Genomic DNA, 20,826 nt, shown 5'->3' on the forward strand with positions numbered 1-20,826 from the left:
GATGTGCCTGAGGGTCGTCCCCCGCCCTCTCCCACCCGCTCCCCCCGCGGCCGCTGCTATTACCTTAGCTCCGCGGCTTCCTATTCCCCTGTCCTGCTCTTCATTCACAGCAGCTCGCCCCACGGTGGCTGCTGCGTGATGACGGAGGAAGTGCAGAGAGAGGTTCCCATAGTAACCAGGAAGCCGCTCTCTGACACTTCCTCCGTCATCACGCAGCAGCCACCGTGGGGCGAGCTGCTGTGAATGAAGAGCAGGACAGGGGAATAGGAAGCCGCGGAGCTAAGGTAATAGCAGCGGCCGCGGGGGGAGCGGGTGGGAGAGGGCGGGGGGTGCTAAACTCTCTAACCTGGGCACTTTACCAGCTATCCTGGGCACTTTACTAGCTATCCTGGGCACGATACTAGCTATCCTGGGCTCTATACTAGCTATCCTGGGCACTATACCAGCTATCCTGGGCACTATACCTGCTATCCTGGGCACTATACCTGCTATCCTGGTCACTATACCAGCTATCCTGGTCACTATACTAGCTATCCTGGGCACTATACTAGCTATCCTGGGCACTATACCTGCTATCCTGGGCACTATACCAGCTATCTTGGGCACTATACCAGCTATCCTGGGCACTATACCAGCTATCCTGGTCACTATACCAGCTATCCTGGTCACTATACCAGCTATCCTGGGCACTATACTAGCTATCCTGGGCACTATACCTGCTATCCTGGTCACTATACCAGCTATCCTGGGCACTATACCAGCTATCCTGGGCACTATACCAGCTATCCTGGGCACTATACCTGCTATCCTGGTCACTATACCAGCTATCCTGGGCACTATACTAGCTATCCTGGGCACTATACTAGCTATCCTGGGCACTATACTAGCTATCCTGGTCACTATACCAGCTATCCTGGGCACTATACTAGCTATCCTGGGCACTATACTAGCTATCCTGGGCACTATACTAGCTATCCTGGGCACTATACCTGCTATCCTGGGCACTATACTAGCTATCCTGGGCACTATACCAGCTATCCTGGGCACTATACTAGCTATCCTGGGCACTATACTAGCTATCCTGGGCACGATACCTGCTATCCTGGGCACTATACCTGCTATCCTGGGCACGATACTAGCTATCCTGGGCACGATACTAGCTATCCTGGGCACGATACTAGCTATACTGAGGCACTACCTTCCCATACTGGGCACTATACTAGCTATACTGGGACACACTGGGGGGGATCATGCGGCCAGCATTCCTACCCCCGACTTATATGAGGGTCAATCATTTTTTCCTGGTTTTTCAGGCAAAAGTTGGGGGGTCGGCTAATATGCGGGTCGGCTTGCTTGCGAGTATATACGGTACCTCCATAAAGCAGACACGAAAGACTGTCTGATTGGTAGCGTTTATTATACAGTACCACAAAAAGTGCAGTGCAACGCGTTTCGCAGGCCAAGCCCGCTTCATCAGGCAATAAACGTCGGGACAAAACAGAATTTCGGCAATAGCAGAAATATATTGCCGAAATTCTGTTCTCCTACTGCTATACCGTGTCCATCCCTGGTGGAGGGGTGATCTACCCCTTTTTCTGATCTACAGAGAGCAATTTCTTATCCCTGAGTGATTACAGGTCTAATCTCCTCACCTTCCTATACAGTGGTTGCCTATGTGGTAACCCACACTTGTGAGTATACTCTTCTCACTGAGTATCCTTACTTTCTTTTTGCATAACATACTACACTATATTGGGCTCTCGGTTTCTCTAAATGTTATCAGTTAAAGAGGAACTGTAGTGAAAATAACATAATAAATACAATTGCTTTTTTTTTTTTTTTACAATATTTATTTATAGATCATTTAATCAGTGTTTGCCCATTTTAAAATATTTCCTCTCCATTCTGAAATGTATCACTGGTGGTGACCACCCTGATGAACTATTTGAGAAAAGGTAAAGTTTAATTAAGGGAAAGGGGATATCAGCTAATGATTGGAATGAAGTTTAATCCTGGGTTAAAGTGCCTCTTTAAAGCAATATAAAAAACTTTCTTTATCTGATAAATTATCTCTCCTTGGCCCTTATCAATTATCTTTTCTCCTGAGTTTTCTTACAGTAGTTGTTTTCACACCTTGTCAACAGAATTCTTTTTAAGCCTCCAGCATGCAAGGAAATACTCAAATTAAGTCCGATTTTACTTTTTTTTACCTACTCATTAGTACTGGTACATTTTCAACTCCTAGTTGATAAAAATGTTATTTTTCAGATAAGATGAAAAATGATCTCCTGGGAGAAAACTCAGGAGAAAAGTAGTCATGGTGATGCTACTAATCCTGTGCCCAATGGCATAAGAACAGCCCCCAGACAGGGGCGGCTCTAGGCTTGTGGTGGTCCTGGGCAGAGAAAGACTTGGTGGTCCCTTAACTCGCCAATGTCGATATGGTATCTTATGCACGGTAACTGGCTATGGGCTATGTCCGTTGCGGAGGCTGCATAGCCGCCTAGTGCACATGACACAAATGTTGTGCTTTGCCTCCAACCCTCCCTCCCACCGGTCTCAGTGCATGGCATCCTCAATCAGGCTGCAACTGATATTAAACCAACAGAGGCGTGCAGCCCCCACCCCCACCCCCCCCAGACTTAAGTAACACACCTTGAATACAAATCAGATGCATATCTATGCACTAAACACTAATCTAAATACACTGAATGCAAACTGATACACATGGATGCAGCTAGCCATAAGTAGAGATATTGAGATATTGGCAGCGTTTCCAAATACAAGCTGCACCCGAGTTGACCAGATGCATAGATGTGCATAGATGTGCAGAGCCCACAGTGCTGCCAATCCTTTCCCTGTTCTTTAGAAAATGTGTAGACCATTTATAGCTAGCAGCCTCAGGTTCATACTAGGTATTTAACTGTCAGCTAGTGGTTAGGACTCTTCCGAGAGGGCCCGCCATCGTTGTGAAAAAGTCTAGTATTGAACAATGTGTACACACTGCACAGGCTGTTCTTGAAGCCAACCTCCTCCTTTGCTGCATCTGTTTTGAATGCAAGTTGTGTAAGTTGCCCATGTTTGGGCTCTGAAACAGCCAATAATTATGACAATGCAATGAGGTTCAGGACAAGACAGGAATGTGTCCAGGGGCCATCGTGGGAGAGGTTTACCACAATATCAGACACACAGACGCTCCTGATGATCTCTTTGAGAAAAAGGTAAAGATTTCTCCTGGAAAAGGGGGCGTCACCTACTGATTGGGCTAAAGCAGTGTTGCTCACAAATCTTCAACAAAGTAGTTTTCGCATCGAAAATGGCATTTTTGATTGTGAGAAAATTTTCATAAAAATACACGTTTTTGCAATATGGTGAAAATTCACAAAAACACGGATTCTATTTTTACCAAGAAAACACGAATTGGTGATTATAGTGCGAAAATTTACAAACTTATCACAAAATAATTTTCAATGATATTTTCGCTCAAAAGTCGAATTGAACATTATTTTTGCAAAAATGAATGCGCAAAAGAAGATTGGCCTTTTCGCTCATCACTGGGATAAAGTTCAATCCCGGGTTAAAGTTCCTCTTTAAAGTCCTTTAGCCATCCTACGCACTAGAAGTCATCCCATTTGATATTTGCTTTTTTCCCTGAAGTCTCAGATACTCACCAAATCCCCCCCTACCCCCACCCCCGCTTTACGTACGGAGCCAACTCCACACTCCTGCGGCTTGATCGGGTCAACACAATTATGTAAAACATGAGGAGATCCTGTAGCTGGGCTGGCTGGCTAATACAATGAGAAGCTTTGAACAAGAGAAAACTTATGTTCGCTGCGGTAGCTATCACTTTCTAAAGTAAGAATTCATGGGTGAGATGACATGAAAAAGATGGGTATAAAATTTTAATGGAATGATAAAAGGCAAAAGTCAGCCTCTCAGCTGAATTCTTAAAATCCCTATATATCACCATCAAGTCCTTAACTGTAAAATCAATGTAGAATATAACATGTTGTCGATGGTCTTGTCGCGGAATGGGAGACAGCTAACGATGACAGCTACACGGCTTTGGCGAGCGTGCAAAGAGAAAAATAAAGAGATCGGACGTGGCTACCCCACAATTATTTGCACAACTAATTATGGATAGGGGCGAGGATCTTTTTTCATGCCTGTAATCTCACCGTATGGAAAAATAAAGAGGGGAAAAAAAAAGATTCATTCATATTCTAAGACCGACGTCGTTAATAAAAGGAGATTGCTTCATTTCTGCAAATTAAATTATCTCTTTTATGGCGTGCTATTTTGCTCAACTACTTTTGAAGTCTGTACTTGAAATGAAGGGGAAAAATGCTATAAATATGTCTTGATTATCTGTCCCGTTGTGAAACTCGCTTGCTTACTTTTCAGAAACTCCTATCTATGTACCTTTAAAGAGGACCTATCATGTGACTAAACTAACAATGGCGGCACTTTGTGGGGACTGTGAGTACCAAACAGGGGGCGGACCTACCGTGAAGCTACGTGAATCACGTGATTCAGGTGGCTAAATCTAGCGGCGCATCCTCTAAACTTTGTTTCAGGCAGCAGGAAATCTAGAACCGGCGCTGGTACCAGGTAGACCACAAATTAATTTTGTCCAGTTGGGTCCATTCTACTCCAGAGTTTCTATATGCACAGCTTAAGCCAGTCCCCATCAAATGGCAAAACCCATTCCAACTATTCTACAGTACAATGCCGGAAGCCAGTAGAGGCTCTCATGGAGGATCCAGATGCTTCCCTACTACTAACTACTCAGAAATCGGAAAACGGAACTCAGCATTGGCGGAAACCGGAATTTTATTGGAATCATAAACTGGCATTTCTGACCATCCCAACTGCCTAACCCTAACTACTCCACCCCGCCTTCCTTACCCTGAGATACTGAAAATGATTTATGGTCAAGCGCTCAACATTACTGTCCACCAGTCCTAACTTTCAATGTCCCGCATACATAAAGTCAGTAGTCAAGGCCATCACAGCGATGATGTTTTCCACTTAGTGATCCTGCAGTTAAATAAACTAATTGCGCTCACCAAAACTCCAGGCTAACCTGATGACAGATAAGCAGATTACCAATGGAGAATCTTCATACACTCGGAATAAAGGGAAAGAAAACATCTATGGTGTAGTATGTCATTTACTGTATTAAACCAACAACAACAAATAACATTTGTAAAGCGCTTTTCTCCCGTAGGACTCAAAGCGCATAAGCATGGCTCAGACCATCGTGGTACAGAGGAAGAATTTTATAAGTCCGGAAATGCCAGGCTAAACAGGTGGCTTTTCAGTCTGGATTTGAATAGCTCCAGGGATGGTGTTGTCTTTACTGGGTGTGGCAGGGAGTTCCAAAGAGTAGGGGCAGCATGACAGAAGGCTCTGTCCAGATTTTTTGAGGTGCACTCTGGGAGCGACCAAGTTTATAGAACTTGCTGATCTGAGGTTGTGAGAGGTGTGGTGCAGCTTCAGCAAGTCCTTCATGTATCCAGGACCCAGATTGTGCAGGGATTTGAATGTCAGCAGTCCAATCTTGAAGAGTATTCTCCATTCTACTGGTAGCCAGTGCAGTGAGCGAAGGATCGGTGTAATGTGACAGTGGCGAGGCTGGTTTGTTAGCAATCTGGCAGCAGCATTCTGCACTAATTGCAGGCGACGCAGGTCCTTTTTGGGGAGGCCAACATAACCACCTCCAGTCAGTGCTCCAACACACTCCTCAACCTCTCCTCATAGAAGAGGAGACGCTGACTACATGAGGATGGTTTTATGAACGAATTTTCAGTATTTCTTGGCCTATACTACAATCCGTAATATCTCTGAGTTTATTGCTACGGGGATTGGATTTGGCCTGTGATTGAGTGACACTGGCTGTGACCAGCCAGGTGCACGAGCCGGGCCGGCTCCCCCGCTGTCGAGAGGCGGGACTTCCGCCCGTATTGCTCAGTTTTTGTGTCCTAGTGCGTTTTCTACAGGGGGATGAGTGTGTTTGCCTGGGACTCATGGCGACAGGTAAACGCAATCTGTGTATTAATTGTACTGTGTTGCATTGATCAGCATTTTATGTAGGTTGTGTATACCATTACAGTGCAAGGCTCTGTTTATATATGGTAATTTTTCTGTGCAGCAGCTGCACCTGACGAGGAGGGGGAGTGGTTCATTGATTCATTGATTGGGGTATTGCTTATAAGAGATTTTTACTGCTTCACATGTTGTCACCATTCTGTGTTTTATTGCCTTGACAAAGGGGACCCTGCGTGGCCCCGAAACAAATCGTTGGTTGATGGAATGGCTTGTGTCACGATGTTTTGATTAAATTGTGAACTTGGTTCATACGTAGTGTGCGGATTTTCTGGATTTTTCTATTGACATTTGCAATCCTGCACCTCCAGGGTAGGTGTGCAGTTCCCCCGTGGATCTTGCAACTACTCATGAGGGATACTCAAAGATTAATTTAGGGTCTGTTTGCACTTGCAAACAAAATTGCTTGCATTTTCCCACCTACAAATTCACATTAGACTTTACAACCAATATACTGTATATAACAAATCGTTGTGAATCCACAAATCGGCCTAGGAGCAGTAGTAGGCTAGAATAATAAACTTTATTGTAGCATCAAAACAGGAAGGCTAGCTTCTTGTTTTGATGCTACAATATAATTTATTACTAGCTGATGACCGGCGTTGCCCGGGTATGTATTTGATTGTTGTTGGCTCCGACAACTTTTTTTTAACCTTCTCACACAATCACTCAATGACTAAGTCTATGAGCTTTGGGGTCCTTGGCATAAATAATGTACATTTTCCCATTGAAATTAAAGAAATCTGAATGGTTGTTTGTGACTCTGCCTCCTTTTCTGAATGTATTCCTAGTCACCCATTGACGGACACTTTATTTTTGGGGGGGGGGGAAGCTGCCGCTCTTTGTAATCTTGTGGTAATCGAATTGGGAGTATACTTTTTTACAAAGGAAAAAAAGAGAACACACCTTCAAGTCTTTTTTGAGGTAATCCACATCACCCCCAATAAATTCTCCATATCAAAAATCTTTATTGACACAAATACAATTTGTGAATCTGTTTGTATTTGTGTCAATAAAGATTTTTGATATTTTTGTACCACAAGACCTTGTAAGAATTCCTATTTATGGTCCTTTCTAATTAATACAGATTCTTTGTAATCTTGACACACAGCCACTCATTGAGCAAGTTTGTGAGCTTTCTGGTTCCTGGCATTAATAATGTGAGAATGAAAGCTTATCAAGCAAAGAAATCTTATTTGCTGTTTGTTGCCCCGCCCCTTTTGTGAATTAGAATGCCAGTCACCCAATGACCGACTGTACCAGGTTTAAGGCCTCTGCCATTTACAGTGTAAGAGAAGCGGCAATTTAAATATTCCTCTGGAAAATCAATAGGTGAATTTTGATTGCCTGTTTTAGGCTCCACCCACTTTCCTGATCAGTGTTCTCCCCAGAATTGTTTTCCAGCCGGGTGGCATGAGAAAGTAGCTGGGTGGGGCAAGATGAGAGAATGCAGGGATGGAGTTTCACTGCACAACTGCTTACAGCAGAGGAGGAGGTGAGCCGATGACAGCCAGTTTGCTCACCAAAACTAGCTGGGTGGAGCACCTGGCTAAAAGAGCCTGGAGAGAACACTGCTGATTATTATCCAAGTCACCCAGTGACTGACCGACCCAACTGTTCCAAGTTTGAAAGCCCTACAATAAACATTGTAAAAATTGCTGCAGTTTACATTTTCCCATTTAAAATGAATGGCTGAAACTGGATTGGCTGTTTTATGCTCCCCCCACTTTCCCTGGATTTGTAACCTTGGTAACCAAGTGACCAACTGCGCCAAGTGTGGGGATTCTGGCTTTATTACTGTGAGAATGGCAGCCTTTTACATTTTTTCTAGTGACGTGAATGGGTGAAATCTGATTTGCTGTTTGTAGCTCCGCCCAGGTGTGCATGAGGGACGCGAGACCCCCAGAACCTATCATCCCAGGTAGAGAAAGATCACACACACATGCACACACACATCCAATTTTATGTACATAGATTTTAAATCAAGCTACTACTGCTTCTCAGCTCCATAGCCACCTGTTCTCGATCCAGCTTGCATCCTTCTATCTTTTTGGCAGCTTCTTCACTGGTGGTTGCCAAATCAATTTTGCATTGCTCCTATCTTTTGCAAGCGCTCCAAAATTTCTGTAAGACTCACGATTGTTATTTGGTCAAATCGCAATTGCTCCTGTGCGTTCAACTCAATCCCCTTAATCATCAAAGTGCTTTTTGATCCCAAAGTGCAGATGAAATGACTCTAAAGGGCTCCAGGCCTAAGGGCTCTTTCACACTACAGGCAGCGGTAAAAGGCTAAAACGCTGCGTTTTGGCTGTAGGTGTTTTCAAGGCGTTTTAACGCCAATACATCACTATCAATTGTAATAAGAAACGCCGCGGTAGGCCCAGAAAAAGCGCCTGGGAGCATTGAAACGCAACGCTCCAAAACGCGGCGTTAGATGTGAAAGGTAAAATGAAAGTCTATGGACTTTCATTTTACCTTGGAAAACGCCCACTTTGGCCGTGGCGTTAAAACGCCGAAAAATCCCTCTAGTGTGAAAGGGCCCTAAGGATTAAGGAAGAAAATGGGGAACCCAGAGAAAGGGTAGCTTCCCAGCTTCTTGGTAAAGCGGGACAGTCGAAATGCCAATTTCTGATTCTGCGTAAATACCGATTTCCGCCACTGCCGATTCTGCGGATTTCCCAAACTGTCTCTCACTGTTACTTTGCTGTTTAAGGCTGGGTGCACACATAGCAGAAACGCTAGCGTTGTGTAAAACCTTGCGTTTTTGCCGCTAATGGCAGTCTATGACCTGCAGGAAAAAATACATATAAAAACGTAATGGGTTTTCTATGCATTTTAAAACCTGTGTTTTTAAAAACGCTAGTTTTGTTGCATATAATACAGGAAAGCTGCCAAAACGCAGATAATGAGGAACGCAATGGTAAGAATTTTTTATGCGTTTTCCATACGTTTTTATATGCGTCCCCCTCCCCCCCCCCCCCCCCCCCATTTATTTATTTTTTTTTCTGTATTTTTGTGCCCTGTTGTCTTCCAAGTGATTTACATAAATGTGAATATAGAAAGGCACTGAAAACGCATACAAAAAGCAAATGCCTATGCAAACCGCAAACGCATTAAAACGCAACATTTACATACAGCATGACATGAAACGTAGCCTTTCACACTATGTCATATGTGAACCCAGCCTAAGTGTTTCAGAAAACAGGACTGTGTTCGACCCAAGTTGGGTCGAATGGCTCAGTGAAGCTCTTTTGCATAGATAACACAACTGAAGTTTTTTTTTAACTCTTTCTGTACTGGAAAACAACATGAGACTTTTTTCTTTGCTATTAATGTTTAATGTATTAGCTGTACTAAGCATTAGAGATGTTGCGAACTGTTCGCTCGGCGAACATCTCTGGGGCTTTTACTACTTCCAGGTCGCTCTGACCCGGAGTAGTACGCCTGCACTGCCCGGCGAAGCGCGTCCTAGATCGCGCTCCTGTTGCCGGGCATTCTCTGCGCATGTGCGTGACGTCGTTCATGACGTCACGCACATGCGCAGAGAGTGCCCGGCAACAGGAGCGCGATCTAGGACACGCTTCGCCGGGCAGTGCAGGCGTACTACTCCGGGTCAGAGCGACCCGGAAGTAGTAAAAGCCCCATGTATTCAGAGATGTTCGCCGGCGAACGGTTCGGGAACCGTTCGCTACATCTCTACTAAGCATACAAATCATTATTTCATACGTTTATTTTTACTTCAGGTATGATTTACAGGGGTTCTGTGGCCCTTTTTCAAAATGCAATTTAAATGAAGAGATATGTTCGTTCATAAGTACTAATCTTTTTTTCCCTGTCTCCAGTAGAAAAAGCTGTGCTCTCTCTCTCCTGCTCCTTTCTAATTATCCGTCTAGTTAGACGAATATTGTGCTGCAGGAAGAGACAGACAGACAGTCTAGCAGCTGTTCCTCCCTGCTTTTTGCCTCCCCCTGCTGCACGTCATCTAATGAGTCATCCCTGACCTTTCTGCAAGCTCCAGCTAGCAGGGGGAGGGAGATCTGCCTCTTGTGGATTCAGCTCAGCTCATCTCTTATGCTGGATACACACGGTGCGTTCCCGCACTCGATTTTCCGCTCAATTCCCGTCAATTCATTTATTTCCAACATGTCCGATTTGCATTTCGATGGATCGTTAGGTCGATTCGCATGTAAAGTATGCCAAATCGACCTAACGATCCATTGCAATGCAAATCGGACATGTTGGAAATAAACGAATCGATGGGAATCGAGCGGGAAATCGACTATCGCATTGTGTGTATACAGCATTATGCACAGCAGTATAGGGAGACTGTGTACTGACCTGGAAGCACTTTACATTGCAGCCATCTTGCCCAAAGGTTTAAAAATTATATTTTATTAATTAAGTTATTTATTGGCAGCGGGGAGTGGCGAAAATAGGAGAAATGAAGAGGGGGAATAATGGGGGAAACAGTAATATGTTAATGTGCTATAAATTCACCAGCGATCTTCTTTAAGCCCCTGTATAGAGCTAAGCTACAGGAACTGCTTTTTCTCTAGAAAATGGAATTTCACTATGAATAATAATTGTCCCCTGCTTATTCCCAACCAGCAGCAGCGTGCTTTGAAAAGCTTTGCACAGTTTGGGCATTGTTTTCCCCCTGCTGTACAGCACCACGATCCACCTTCGCGTATTAACACACATCAGATCCGGATTCTTCTGTTGCGTTGATATATACAGCAGAGATAAAATACACCCTTTTCATGCCCTTGTTGTTTACATCAGTTTTACAATCCATATCTAATCGTCTTACTCTAGGTTTTCCCTAGAGCATGTAGAAATTGCCTATAAAATACCTTCTGAATGAGAGCTTGAAAGTTAAACTTTATCTGCGATAAAAGTGAGTATAAGTTTTTACAAAAAAAAAAAAGACGCAGCTGACAAGTGCTTATTGAAAAAAAAATCTACAGGGAAAAAAATAAAACAACCCCATTTGTACAGACGGTCTCAGCGCACACTTGCTGAGTATTACACTCTATGGTGGTTAATCAAAGCCAAATTTTACACAAGTTTGGTTATACGGTTAGGCTTGTAAAGACAATTCTATATACAGAGAATATGGCTTCAGGCTTATGTACAGATGGTATAAGCCAAATGTTTCACCGCTATGTACGCCTGGGTGGGTGAACTCTCTCTCTCAATATAGGCAGAGACAGCTTAGATCAGAACTATATACTGTATCTATAGTGTATTTAAAGAGACACTGAAGCGAAAAAAAAATATGATGATATTATGATTTGTGTAGTACAGCTAAGAAAAAAAACATTAAGATCAGATACATCAGTCTAATTGTTTCCAGTACAGGAAGAGTTGAGAAACTCCAGTTGTTATCTCTATGCAAAAAAGCTATTAAGCTCTCCGACTAACTTAGTCGTGGAGAGGGCTGTTATCTGACTTTTATTATCTCAACTGTCATTGAACTGTTTACTTTTCCTCTGCTAGAGGAGAGTTCATTACTTCACAGACAGCTCTGAAAGACTCATTTTGAATGCTGAGTGTTGTGTAATCTGCACATGTTATAGAGTGATGCAATGTTAGAAAAAACACTATATACCTGAAAATAAAAATATGAGAATATTTTTTTTGCTGCTAATCTTCTAGTAATTATTCATAGTACACAACCAATTCATTATCTCATTTTTTTTTTCGCTTCAGTGTCTCTTTAAAGTGTATGAGTAATAATAATGATAATACATTATTATAATGCATTTATTTAGGGCTGACAATTTACACATTGCACAGGATAGATTAACCACTTCAGCCTTCAGTGTTTTTTCACCTTAGGCATCATTGCAGTGCTCCTCCCATTCATTTGCCAATAACGTTATCAATACTTCTCACAACAAAATGATCTATATCTTGTTTTTTCCACCACCAATTAGGCTTTCTTTGGGTGGTAAATTTTGCTAAGAACTATTTTATTCTAAATGCATTTTAACGGGAATATTAAGAAAAAAATTGAAAACATTAATTATTTCTCAGTTTCCGGTCATTATAGTTTTAAAATAATACATGCTGCTACCATAATTAAAACCCACTTATTGTATTTGCCCATTTGTCCTGGTTATTACACCATTTAAATTATGTTTCTATCACAATGTATGGCGCCGATATTTTATTTGAAAATAAAGGTGCACGTTTTCAGTTTTGCGTTCATCACTATTTACAAGCGCATAATTAAAAACAATAATGGTAATATACTTTCTTGGCATGCATATTAAAAATGTTCAGACCCTAAGGTAACTACTTTTTTTTAATATTTTTAATATTTGATTTTTTAATAAAAAGTTTTATTTGGGTGTTTTTGGGGAGAGTGTGGGAAGTAAGGAGTTAACTTTAGATCATGTGTAGGTCTTTTTTGGAAAATAAATGTATGTAAGTGTAATTTTACTATTTGGGCACAAGATGTCCACGATCATTACTTCCTATTTCGTACTTATAGTACGCTAAACAGGAAGTAATACACAGATGTGTTACTTCCGACATCAGAATGTCGCAAGTATCTCATTGATGCTGGCGTTCACTGACACGGGGACTTAGATCATTGAATGGGAACTGCTTTCCCATTCATTGATCTCCAGGCTAGCAGGCGGCGATGAGTACCCGCGTGGGTAAACGCGCGATCGGGCGAAGTGGCTGTTTTTTTCATGGACGTAGCAGCGACGGTATGTCCAAAAGGCTAAACTGGTTGAAGAGGAACTGTAGTGAAAATTGTTAGAGATTTTACAACATTATTACCTTAACCACTTTGCATCCCTGCCCAGGTCATTTTCACACTTCAGCTCAGTTCTGATTACTTCGGCAATAACTTTATCTATAACTATCACAACTAATTGATCTATATATTGTTTTTTGTTTTTTTTTTCAGAACAAATTAGGCTTTTTTCTGGCTTATAGTTGTTTTCAGTAATTACCTTATTTTCTATGCATTTTAAAATGAAAATAGGGAAAAAAGTGAAAAAATACACAATTTATCCACTTTCAGACATTATAGCTTTAATGTAAACAGTCCTATTGTCCATTATGCTGAATACACACAGTGCGTTCGCGCACTCGATTTCCCGCTCGATTCCCGTCGATTCGCATATTTCCAACATGTCCGATTTGGATTTCGATGGATCGTTAGGTCGATTTGGCATACTTTGCATGCGAATCGACCTAACGATCCATCGAAATCCAAATTGGACATGTTGGAAATAATGAATCGACGGTAATCGAGCGGGAAATCGAGTGTGCGAACGCACCGTGTGTATTCAGCATTAAACCCACACATTTTATTTGTCTATCTCTCCTGTTTATGTAAACAGTTCTTTAGTTTTGGTAATGTATTAGTAACACATTGAATACACTACCTAATTGTTACATTTGTCTGCTCCTAAATTGTTTATTTTTTTACTTGTTATTTTATTAGGCTTGCCATTGAATTCCCAAGGGGAAGCAGAGTGCTTTGCTTTCATTCCGTTACAACTGTATAACATTTTTACCAGCTCAGAGATAACTAAACATTGTTATCTAGGATTTTGTAGGGAAGAGAGTGCAGAGACTTATTGTAAAGTTATGAAGCTTCAACTGGTTAAACCGCAGTATAGTAAAACAACCACAAGATGTCACTGTGTAAAATATTATGATGATCTTTATGCGATTGTTATTTTCTGTATTCACTGTGTTCCTCTCTGTTCTAAGTAAGCTGCTTTTCCTGATGGTGATATATGATTTAATCTATGCACATTGTCTTCAGTAAAGAGTTCTTAGGGCCCGTTTCCACTATTGCGGCGTGCGTCTCGCAGACGCACGCTGGCACTGATAGGGTGGGCAGGATCGCAGGCGAATCCCATGAGCCGTGCCATGCACGGCTATGGGATTCGTAGCCTCCGCCGCGAATTCTGCGGGGGGTTCCGGCCGAATCGCTCCCGCAAGCGATTCAGCCGCGGCGCCGCTATCCCCTATGGCAGAGTTTCCCCGTGCGATTCATGTGCGGGGAAACTTTGCGGAATCACGGCGGAAACTGCGATAGTGGAAACGGGCCCTAACTTGTTATAAAACTCATGAAATGCTCAATCCAAATTAACGTAATGAGTAATATTTTTTACAGTATTTGTTTATTTAATGTTTGCCCATTGTAAATGTTCTCCTTTCCTGATTTACATTCTGAAATTTATAAGAGGTGGTGAGATTTTTAGTTCTGCCAGGTGATCTGTATGGAATGTTCGTTACTGAGAGTTCTATAGTTCTATGGCCAGAGGGAGATGCTGCTTGCTTAGGAGTTGAAAAAAAGTGATCATTTCCCACAATGCAATGAGGTTCACAGACAGGAAACTGTCAGGACCATGGTCATGACATTACACTGTGGGCAGGGTTTCACAACAATATCAGCCACATAGCCCCCCACCCCCTTTTTATCAATGACTTATTGTGGGAAAGGGGCTATCAGCTAGTGACTGGGATGGAGTACAATCCTAGGTTAAAGTTCCTCTTTCAGCAATTCATGTGGCTAACTGGAAAGCATACTATTGGTATAAAGAAAAAAGAAAAAAACAACAACAAACATGGTAGGTAATACCTTGAACTACTTCTGCACCAGCAGGCTCTGCCCCCTTATGGACCAGAGACAGCTGATACACAAAAAGCCGCTCACCATAAAATCCTGTCGCTCCTGCCGGTCACACTGCTCTACTATCGCCGTAGGTCCCTCTCTCTGCTGTCCCTATGACTGCAGAGTGCTGTCAGCTGGTCAGGAGCCATTTTCATTGGCTCCTGACGCTGTCCATCCATGCAAGCCAATGGGCAGGGCCGGATTTACCATAAGGCACTGGGCACTGTAGGCACATGCCTATAGGCGCCTGGTGATTGAAAGGCGGCTCACTCCCCCCTCACAGAGTGCCTCCCTCCCTTCTTCCCTGTGCAGAGCCCTGATGAGAGTGTATATGAGAGGTTACTCACCCTGCTCTCGACATTCCACTGACAAGATCTTCCTTCAGTCAGGGGCACCTCTAGCTACTTAATATTGAGGTTCCTCTAGCTACCTAATACTTGGGGGCACCTCTAGCTACTTAATATTAAAGGTACCTATGGCTACCTAATACTAAGGGGCACCTGTAGCTACCCATGATGGGCAAGAGAAGTAAGGGATAAGTGACAATTGGGACAGCAAGCACACTTGCAGTGCAGTTTGGTGGGGGTTTGTAGGTTCATGGAGGGCGGAGTCTAACGTGCCGGGACATCTGTGCCTATAGGCTCCTGTGAGGTGAATCTGGGCCTGCCAGTGGATTGGCTTAAAGTGATGACAGGGCCAGGAGCCAATGAAATTTGTCATATAGATGGCAATGTGAGTTGCGACGATGAGAGAGCGGTACCATCGGCGGGAGCGGTGGGACCGCGCGGCGGCGATCTTTGAAATCTATGTCCTGTCAGAGCTGCGCAGCCACAAACAGGGCATAGATTTCAACTGCGCTGGTCTAGAAGTGGTTAACATCATGTACTCGGGCCAAAGCTGGGGTACAAAATCAAATGTTAACCTGAGTGAAGTCTCTGGATCGTAGTGAGGCTTCTCTCACATGCTCCGGTCCCCCGTCACAAAGCATGGACCCTCCAAAGATTATTGACGAAGACTTCTCGGTCATTTAATCGGGGCCACGCACCTCCTCGAGTATGCATGTGGCCATACTACACCTGTTCAAGTATGGCAGGCCCTGCGTAGCAGCATGGAGCAGCTCATGCACAGGATAGGAGCCATGGTCGTGCCAGCCCAACATCCGGGGCACAATTCATAAACCAGCCAGAAAACTAAACAGTAAGCTGCCACCACATTTCACGAGTCAGTTGAAGGGGTCCCGACTCCCGAGGCCTGAAGGCAAACTTAAGCAGGGGACTACCTTTAAGCAATCATTACTTAACAATTTGATTCCCTTTATCAAGACAGTTTTTACTAAAGTGCAGGTTCTGCATGTTTGTTGCACTCTACTGAGGTTTACATACAATTATCCTTAAAGAGACACTGAAGCAAAAAAAATTATGATATAATGCATTGGTTGTGTAGTACGGATATTTACTAGAACATTAGTAGCAAAGAAAATATTCTCATATTTTTATTTTCAGTTATATAGTTTTTTTTTTTTATAACATTGCATCATTCGCTAATATTTGCAGTTTACACACTACTCAGCATGCTAAATGATTTTACAGAGCAGGCCAGTGAACTGTGGACCTGTCCTCTGCAGAGAAAAAGAAAATTCAGTGACTGACAGTTGAGATAACAAGCTTCAGAAGACAGAGCTCTCTGCGACTTTGAAAGTCATGGAGCTCAATGGCTCTTTTGCATAAATAACAACTGGAGTTTCTTAACTCTTCCGGTACTGAAAACAATATTAGACTTATGTCTCTGCTCCTAATGTTTTATTTATTATCTGTACTGCACATACAAATCATTATAATATTTGTTTCACTTCAGTGTCTCTTTAAGCTACAATTATTACTAAGGATATAATAAAGAAGTTATGTGTACTTACTGTCCTGCTCTGTTGATATATTAACCCATCTGCTGGGAGTTTCACCATACATATTACAGGCCATGATTCTTAGTTCATACGCTGTATAAGGTTGGAGACCTTCAATGGTGTAAGTCAGGGAGGCGCTTGGACCTGAAAACAGACTGCAAAGACAAATGAAAAGATATCTTTCTAGTATTAGTGGTATTAAACTGCAAAAAACACCATTTTGAAAACCACTGTAATGCTCCACAGAGAGACTGTTAACTATTTCCTCTGTCACCAGCAATGGCAATATTAAGAGCCAGAGGACATTGGTATAGTATAGAACTTATACTACTTGTACCCTTATAAATAAGAGGATTGCAAGGTAGGCTTGTATAGATGTACAGTGGTTTGCAAAAGTATTCGGCCCCCTTGAAGTTTTCCACATTTTGTCATATTACTGCCACAAACATGAATCAATCTTATTGGAATTCCACGTGAAAGACCAATACAGAATGGTGTACCGCCGATTTTAGGTTCGCGAACCTCCGCAAACGTTCGCGAACTTGCGAACTTTCGCGAACCGCAATAGACTTCAATGGGGAGGCGAACTTTGAAAACTAGGAACATTTATGCTGGCCACAAAAGTGATGATAAAGATGTTTCAAGGAGTCTAACATCTGAGTTTTTGCATGGATGAGTGGGATAGACGCCAAAAGTCCCGGGGAAAAATCAGGATTTGACGCAAAGCAGCGTTTTAAGGGCAGAAATCACATTCCATGCTAAATTGGAGGCCTAAAGTGCTTTAAAACATCTTGCATGTGTATACATCAATCAGGGAGTGTTATTAGAGTACTGCTTCACACACCAAACTCACTGTGTAACGCACCGCAAACAGCTGTTTGTGTTGTGACGGCCGTGCTGGACTAGTGCGCACCATGGCGAGAGAGTGCAGGCGATAGCGGTTTTCAAGCCCATATGGTCACCAGGCTGAGGTAGCTCAATGACAGAACAACAGTGATTGTCCAGCTGATCGAATTTGGTCTGTCCACAATGAAGCAACGACCTTATTATCTTTGGTGTGCCACCCCCCGAGACACTCATATAGCCGACGGTCATTGCTTCATTGTGATACGCAAGCCCCTTCACCACGGCAAAATAACGATCACGAAGGGGAATTGACACATGTACATGCCTTTTGTTTTGTTGTTGCAGCCGCAGTGCAGACAGAAAAAATAGGCAGGCATGTACACGCACCAGAAAAACTATTATAACGGCCGCTGCTAGCAGCGGCCTTAAAAATTCAGGATCAAGAATCCGCCTGGAGTCCTGGTGGACCCTGCTGGTGGTGGCGGAGAAGGCAGTCAAGCAACCTGCAGGCAGAGATGCTGTGTGGGGACCGACTTAGTCTTGGGGCAGGCAGTCACATGGTGTGCAGACAGAGATGATGTGTGTGGGGACTGACTTTCTTCGGGCAGGCCTGATCGTGCTTTGCAGACCATGCATCCGTGGTCAGATGGACCCTTGACCCAGCGCTATGTGCCAGAGAGGTCACCACTTGCCTTTCAACATCATGGTACAGTTTAGGTATAGCCTTTTTTGAGAAAAAATTGTGGCATGGTATCTTCCACCAAGGTGTGTGGCTTTGCTTTTGTGTTCTGCTATTCCTCAGGTGGTCATCCCATCGCAGTTTGTGCTTTGTAATCATGTGCCTTCGTAAGGTAGTTGTCCCTACGCGGGTCTTGGTCTTTCCATGGATCAATTTTCGGTGGCAGAGAGTACAGATGGCATTGCTCTCATCTGAGGCAGACACATTGGATTTAGATCTGGACTTTGACTGGGACATTCTGTATATGTTTTGTTTTAAACCATTCCATTGCTGCCCTGGCTTTATGTTTAGGGTCGTTGTCCTGCTGGAAGGTGAACCTCCGCCCCATTCTCAAGTCTTTTGCAGACTGCAAGAGGTTTTCTTCTAAGATTGCCCTGTATTTGGCTCCATCCATCTTCCCATCAACTCTGACCAGCTTCCCTGTCCCTGCTGAAGAGAAGCACCCCCAGAGCATGATGCTGCCACCACCATATTTGACAGTGGGGATGGTGTGTTTAGAGTGAGGTGCAGTGTTAGTGTTCCGCCACACATAGCATTTTGCATTTTGGTCTCATCTGACCAGAGCTTGTGGCAAACTGCAAACGGGACTTCTTACGCTTTTCTGTTAACAATGGCTTTCTTCTTGCCACTCTTCCATAAAGGCCAACTTTGTACAGTGACGACTAATAGTTGTCCTATGGACAGATTCCCCCACCTGAGCTGTAGACCTCTGCAGCTCGTCCAGAGTCACCATGGGTCTCTTGACTGCATTTCTGATCAGCGTTCTTGTTCAGCGTGAGTTTAGGTGGACGGCCTTGTCTTGTGTCTGACCTGTCTGGTGTGTTCTTTGGACTTCATGGTGTTGTTGCTTCCAATATTCTCTTAGACAACCTCTGAGGCTTTCACAGAGCAGCTGTATTTGTACTGACATTAGATTACACACAGGTGCACTCTATTTAGTCATTAGCACTAGTGTTGGGCGAACAGTGTTCGCCACTGTTCGGGTTCTGCAGAACATCACCCTGTTCGGGTGATGTTTGAGTTCGGCCGAACACCTGACGGTGCTCGGCCAAACCGTTCGGCCATATGGCCGAACTAAGAGCGCATGGCCGAACGTTCCCCGAACGTTCGGCTAGCGCTGTGATTGGCCGAACGGGTCACGTGGTTCGGACCCGAACGCGCTCTGATTGGCCGAACTGTCACGTGGTTCGGGTAAATAAATACCCGAACCACGTCATATCTCCGCCATTTGTCTGTGGGTTTAGCTTTGGGTAGGCAGGCAGGGTAGTTCGCGCTCCAGCCACGCTAGCCAGGGTCCCCCCTGTCATTGTGTCACTGCTGGGAACAGTAGTACACCGCTTGCTCAGCCACACTATATAGCATTCTGTTTACTGCCACTCTGTGTACCTCGCTCAGCCACACTATATAGCATTCTGTTTACTGCCACTCTGTGTCTGCTGGGAATAGTAGTACACCGCTTGCTCAGCCACACTATATAGCATTCTGTTTACTGCCACTCTGTGTACCTCGCTCAGCCACACTATATAGCATTCTGTTTACTGCCACTCTGTGTCTGCTGGGAATAGTGGTACACCGCTCGCTCAGCCACACTATATAGCATTCTGTTCACTGTTCTGTGTCTGCTTGGAATAGTGGTACACCGCTCGCTCAGCCACACTATATAGCATTCTGTTTACTGTTCTGTGTCTGCTGGGAATAGTGGTACACCGCTCGCTCAGCCACACTATATAGCATTCTGTTTACTGTTCTGTGTCTGCTGGGAATAGTGGTACACCGCTCGCTCAGCCACACTATATAGCATTCTGTTCACTGTTCTGTGTCTGCTGGGAATAGTGGTACACCGCTCGCTCAGCCACACTATATAGCATTCTGTTCACTGTTCTGTGTCTGCTGGGAATAGTGGTACACCGCTCGCTCAGCCACACTATATAGCATTCTGTTTACTGTTCTGTGTCTGCTGGGAATAGTGGTACACCGCTCGCTCATCCACACTATATAGCATTCTGTTCACTGTTCTGTGTCTGCTGGGAATAGTGGTACACCGCTCGCTCAGCCACACTATATAGCATTCTGTTCACTGTTCTGTGTCTGCTGGGAATAGTGGTACACCGCTCGCTCAGCCACACTATATAGCATTCTGTTCACTGTTCTGTGTCTGCTGGGAATAGTGGTACACCGCTCGCTCAGCCACACTATAAAGCATTCTGTTTACTGTTCTGTGTCTGCTGGGAATAGTGGTACACCGCTCGCTCAGCCACACTATATAGCATTCTGTTTACTGTTCTGTGTCTGCTGGGAATAGTGGTACACCGCTCGCTCAGCCACACTATATAGCATTCTGTTTACTGTTCTGTGTCTGCTGGGAACAGTAGTACACCGCTCGCTCAGCCAGAGTATATAGCATTGTGTTTACTGCCACTCTGTGTACACCGCTCAGCCAGACTATATACCATTGTTTACTGACACTCTGTGTACACCGCTCAGCCAGACTATATACCATTGTTTACTGACACTCTGTGTACACCGCTCAGCCAGACTATATACCATTGTTTACTGCCACTCTGATTCTGCTGGGAACAG

General features: G+C 43.8%; 1 protein-coding gene across 7 annotated transcripts in view; it reads right to left on the reverse strand.

Moving 5' to 3' along the window:
* Nucleotides 1–20,826, reverse strand: part of USH2A (usherin) — a 1,078,291-nt gene that overhangs the window by 411,518 nt on the left and 645,947 nt on the right. For all 7 annotated transcript variants that reach the window (XM_068232882.1, XM_068232881.1, XM_068232884.1 and 4 more), the window contains one exon: nucleotides 16,674–16,816. In XM_068232882.1, coding sequence (XP_068088983.1) covers nucleotides 16,674–16,816 — 143 coding nt within the window. The remainder of the gene's footprint in view (nucleotides 1–16,673; nucleotides 16,817–20,826) is intronic.

This window comes from Hyperolius riggenbachi, chromosome 4, assembly GCF_040937935.1.
Source record: "Hyperolius riggenbachi isolate aHypRig1 chromosome 4, aHypRig1.pri, whole genome shotgun sequence".
Lineage (NCBI taxonomy): Eukaryota > Metazoa > Chordata > Amphibia > Anura > Hyperoliidae > Hyperolius > Hyperolius riggenbachi.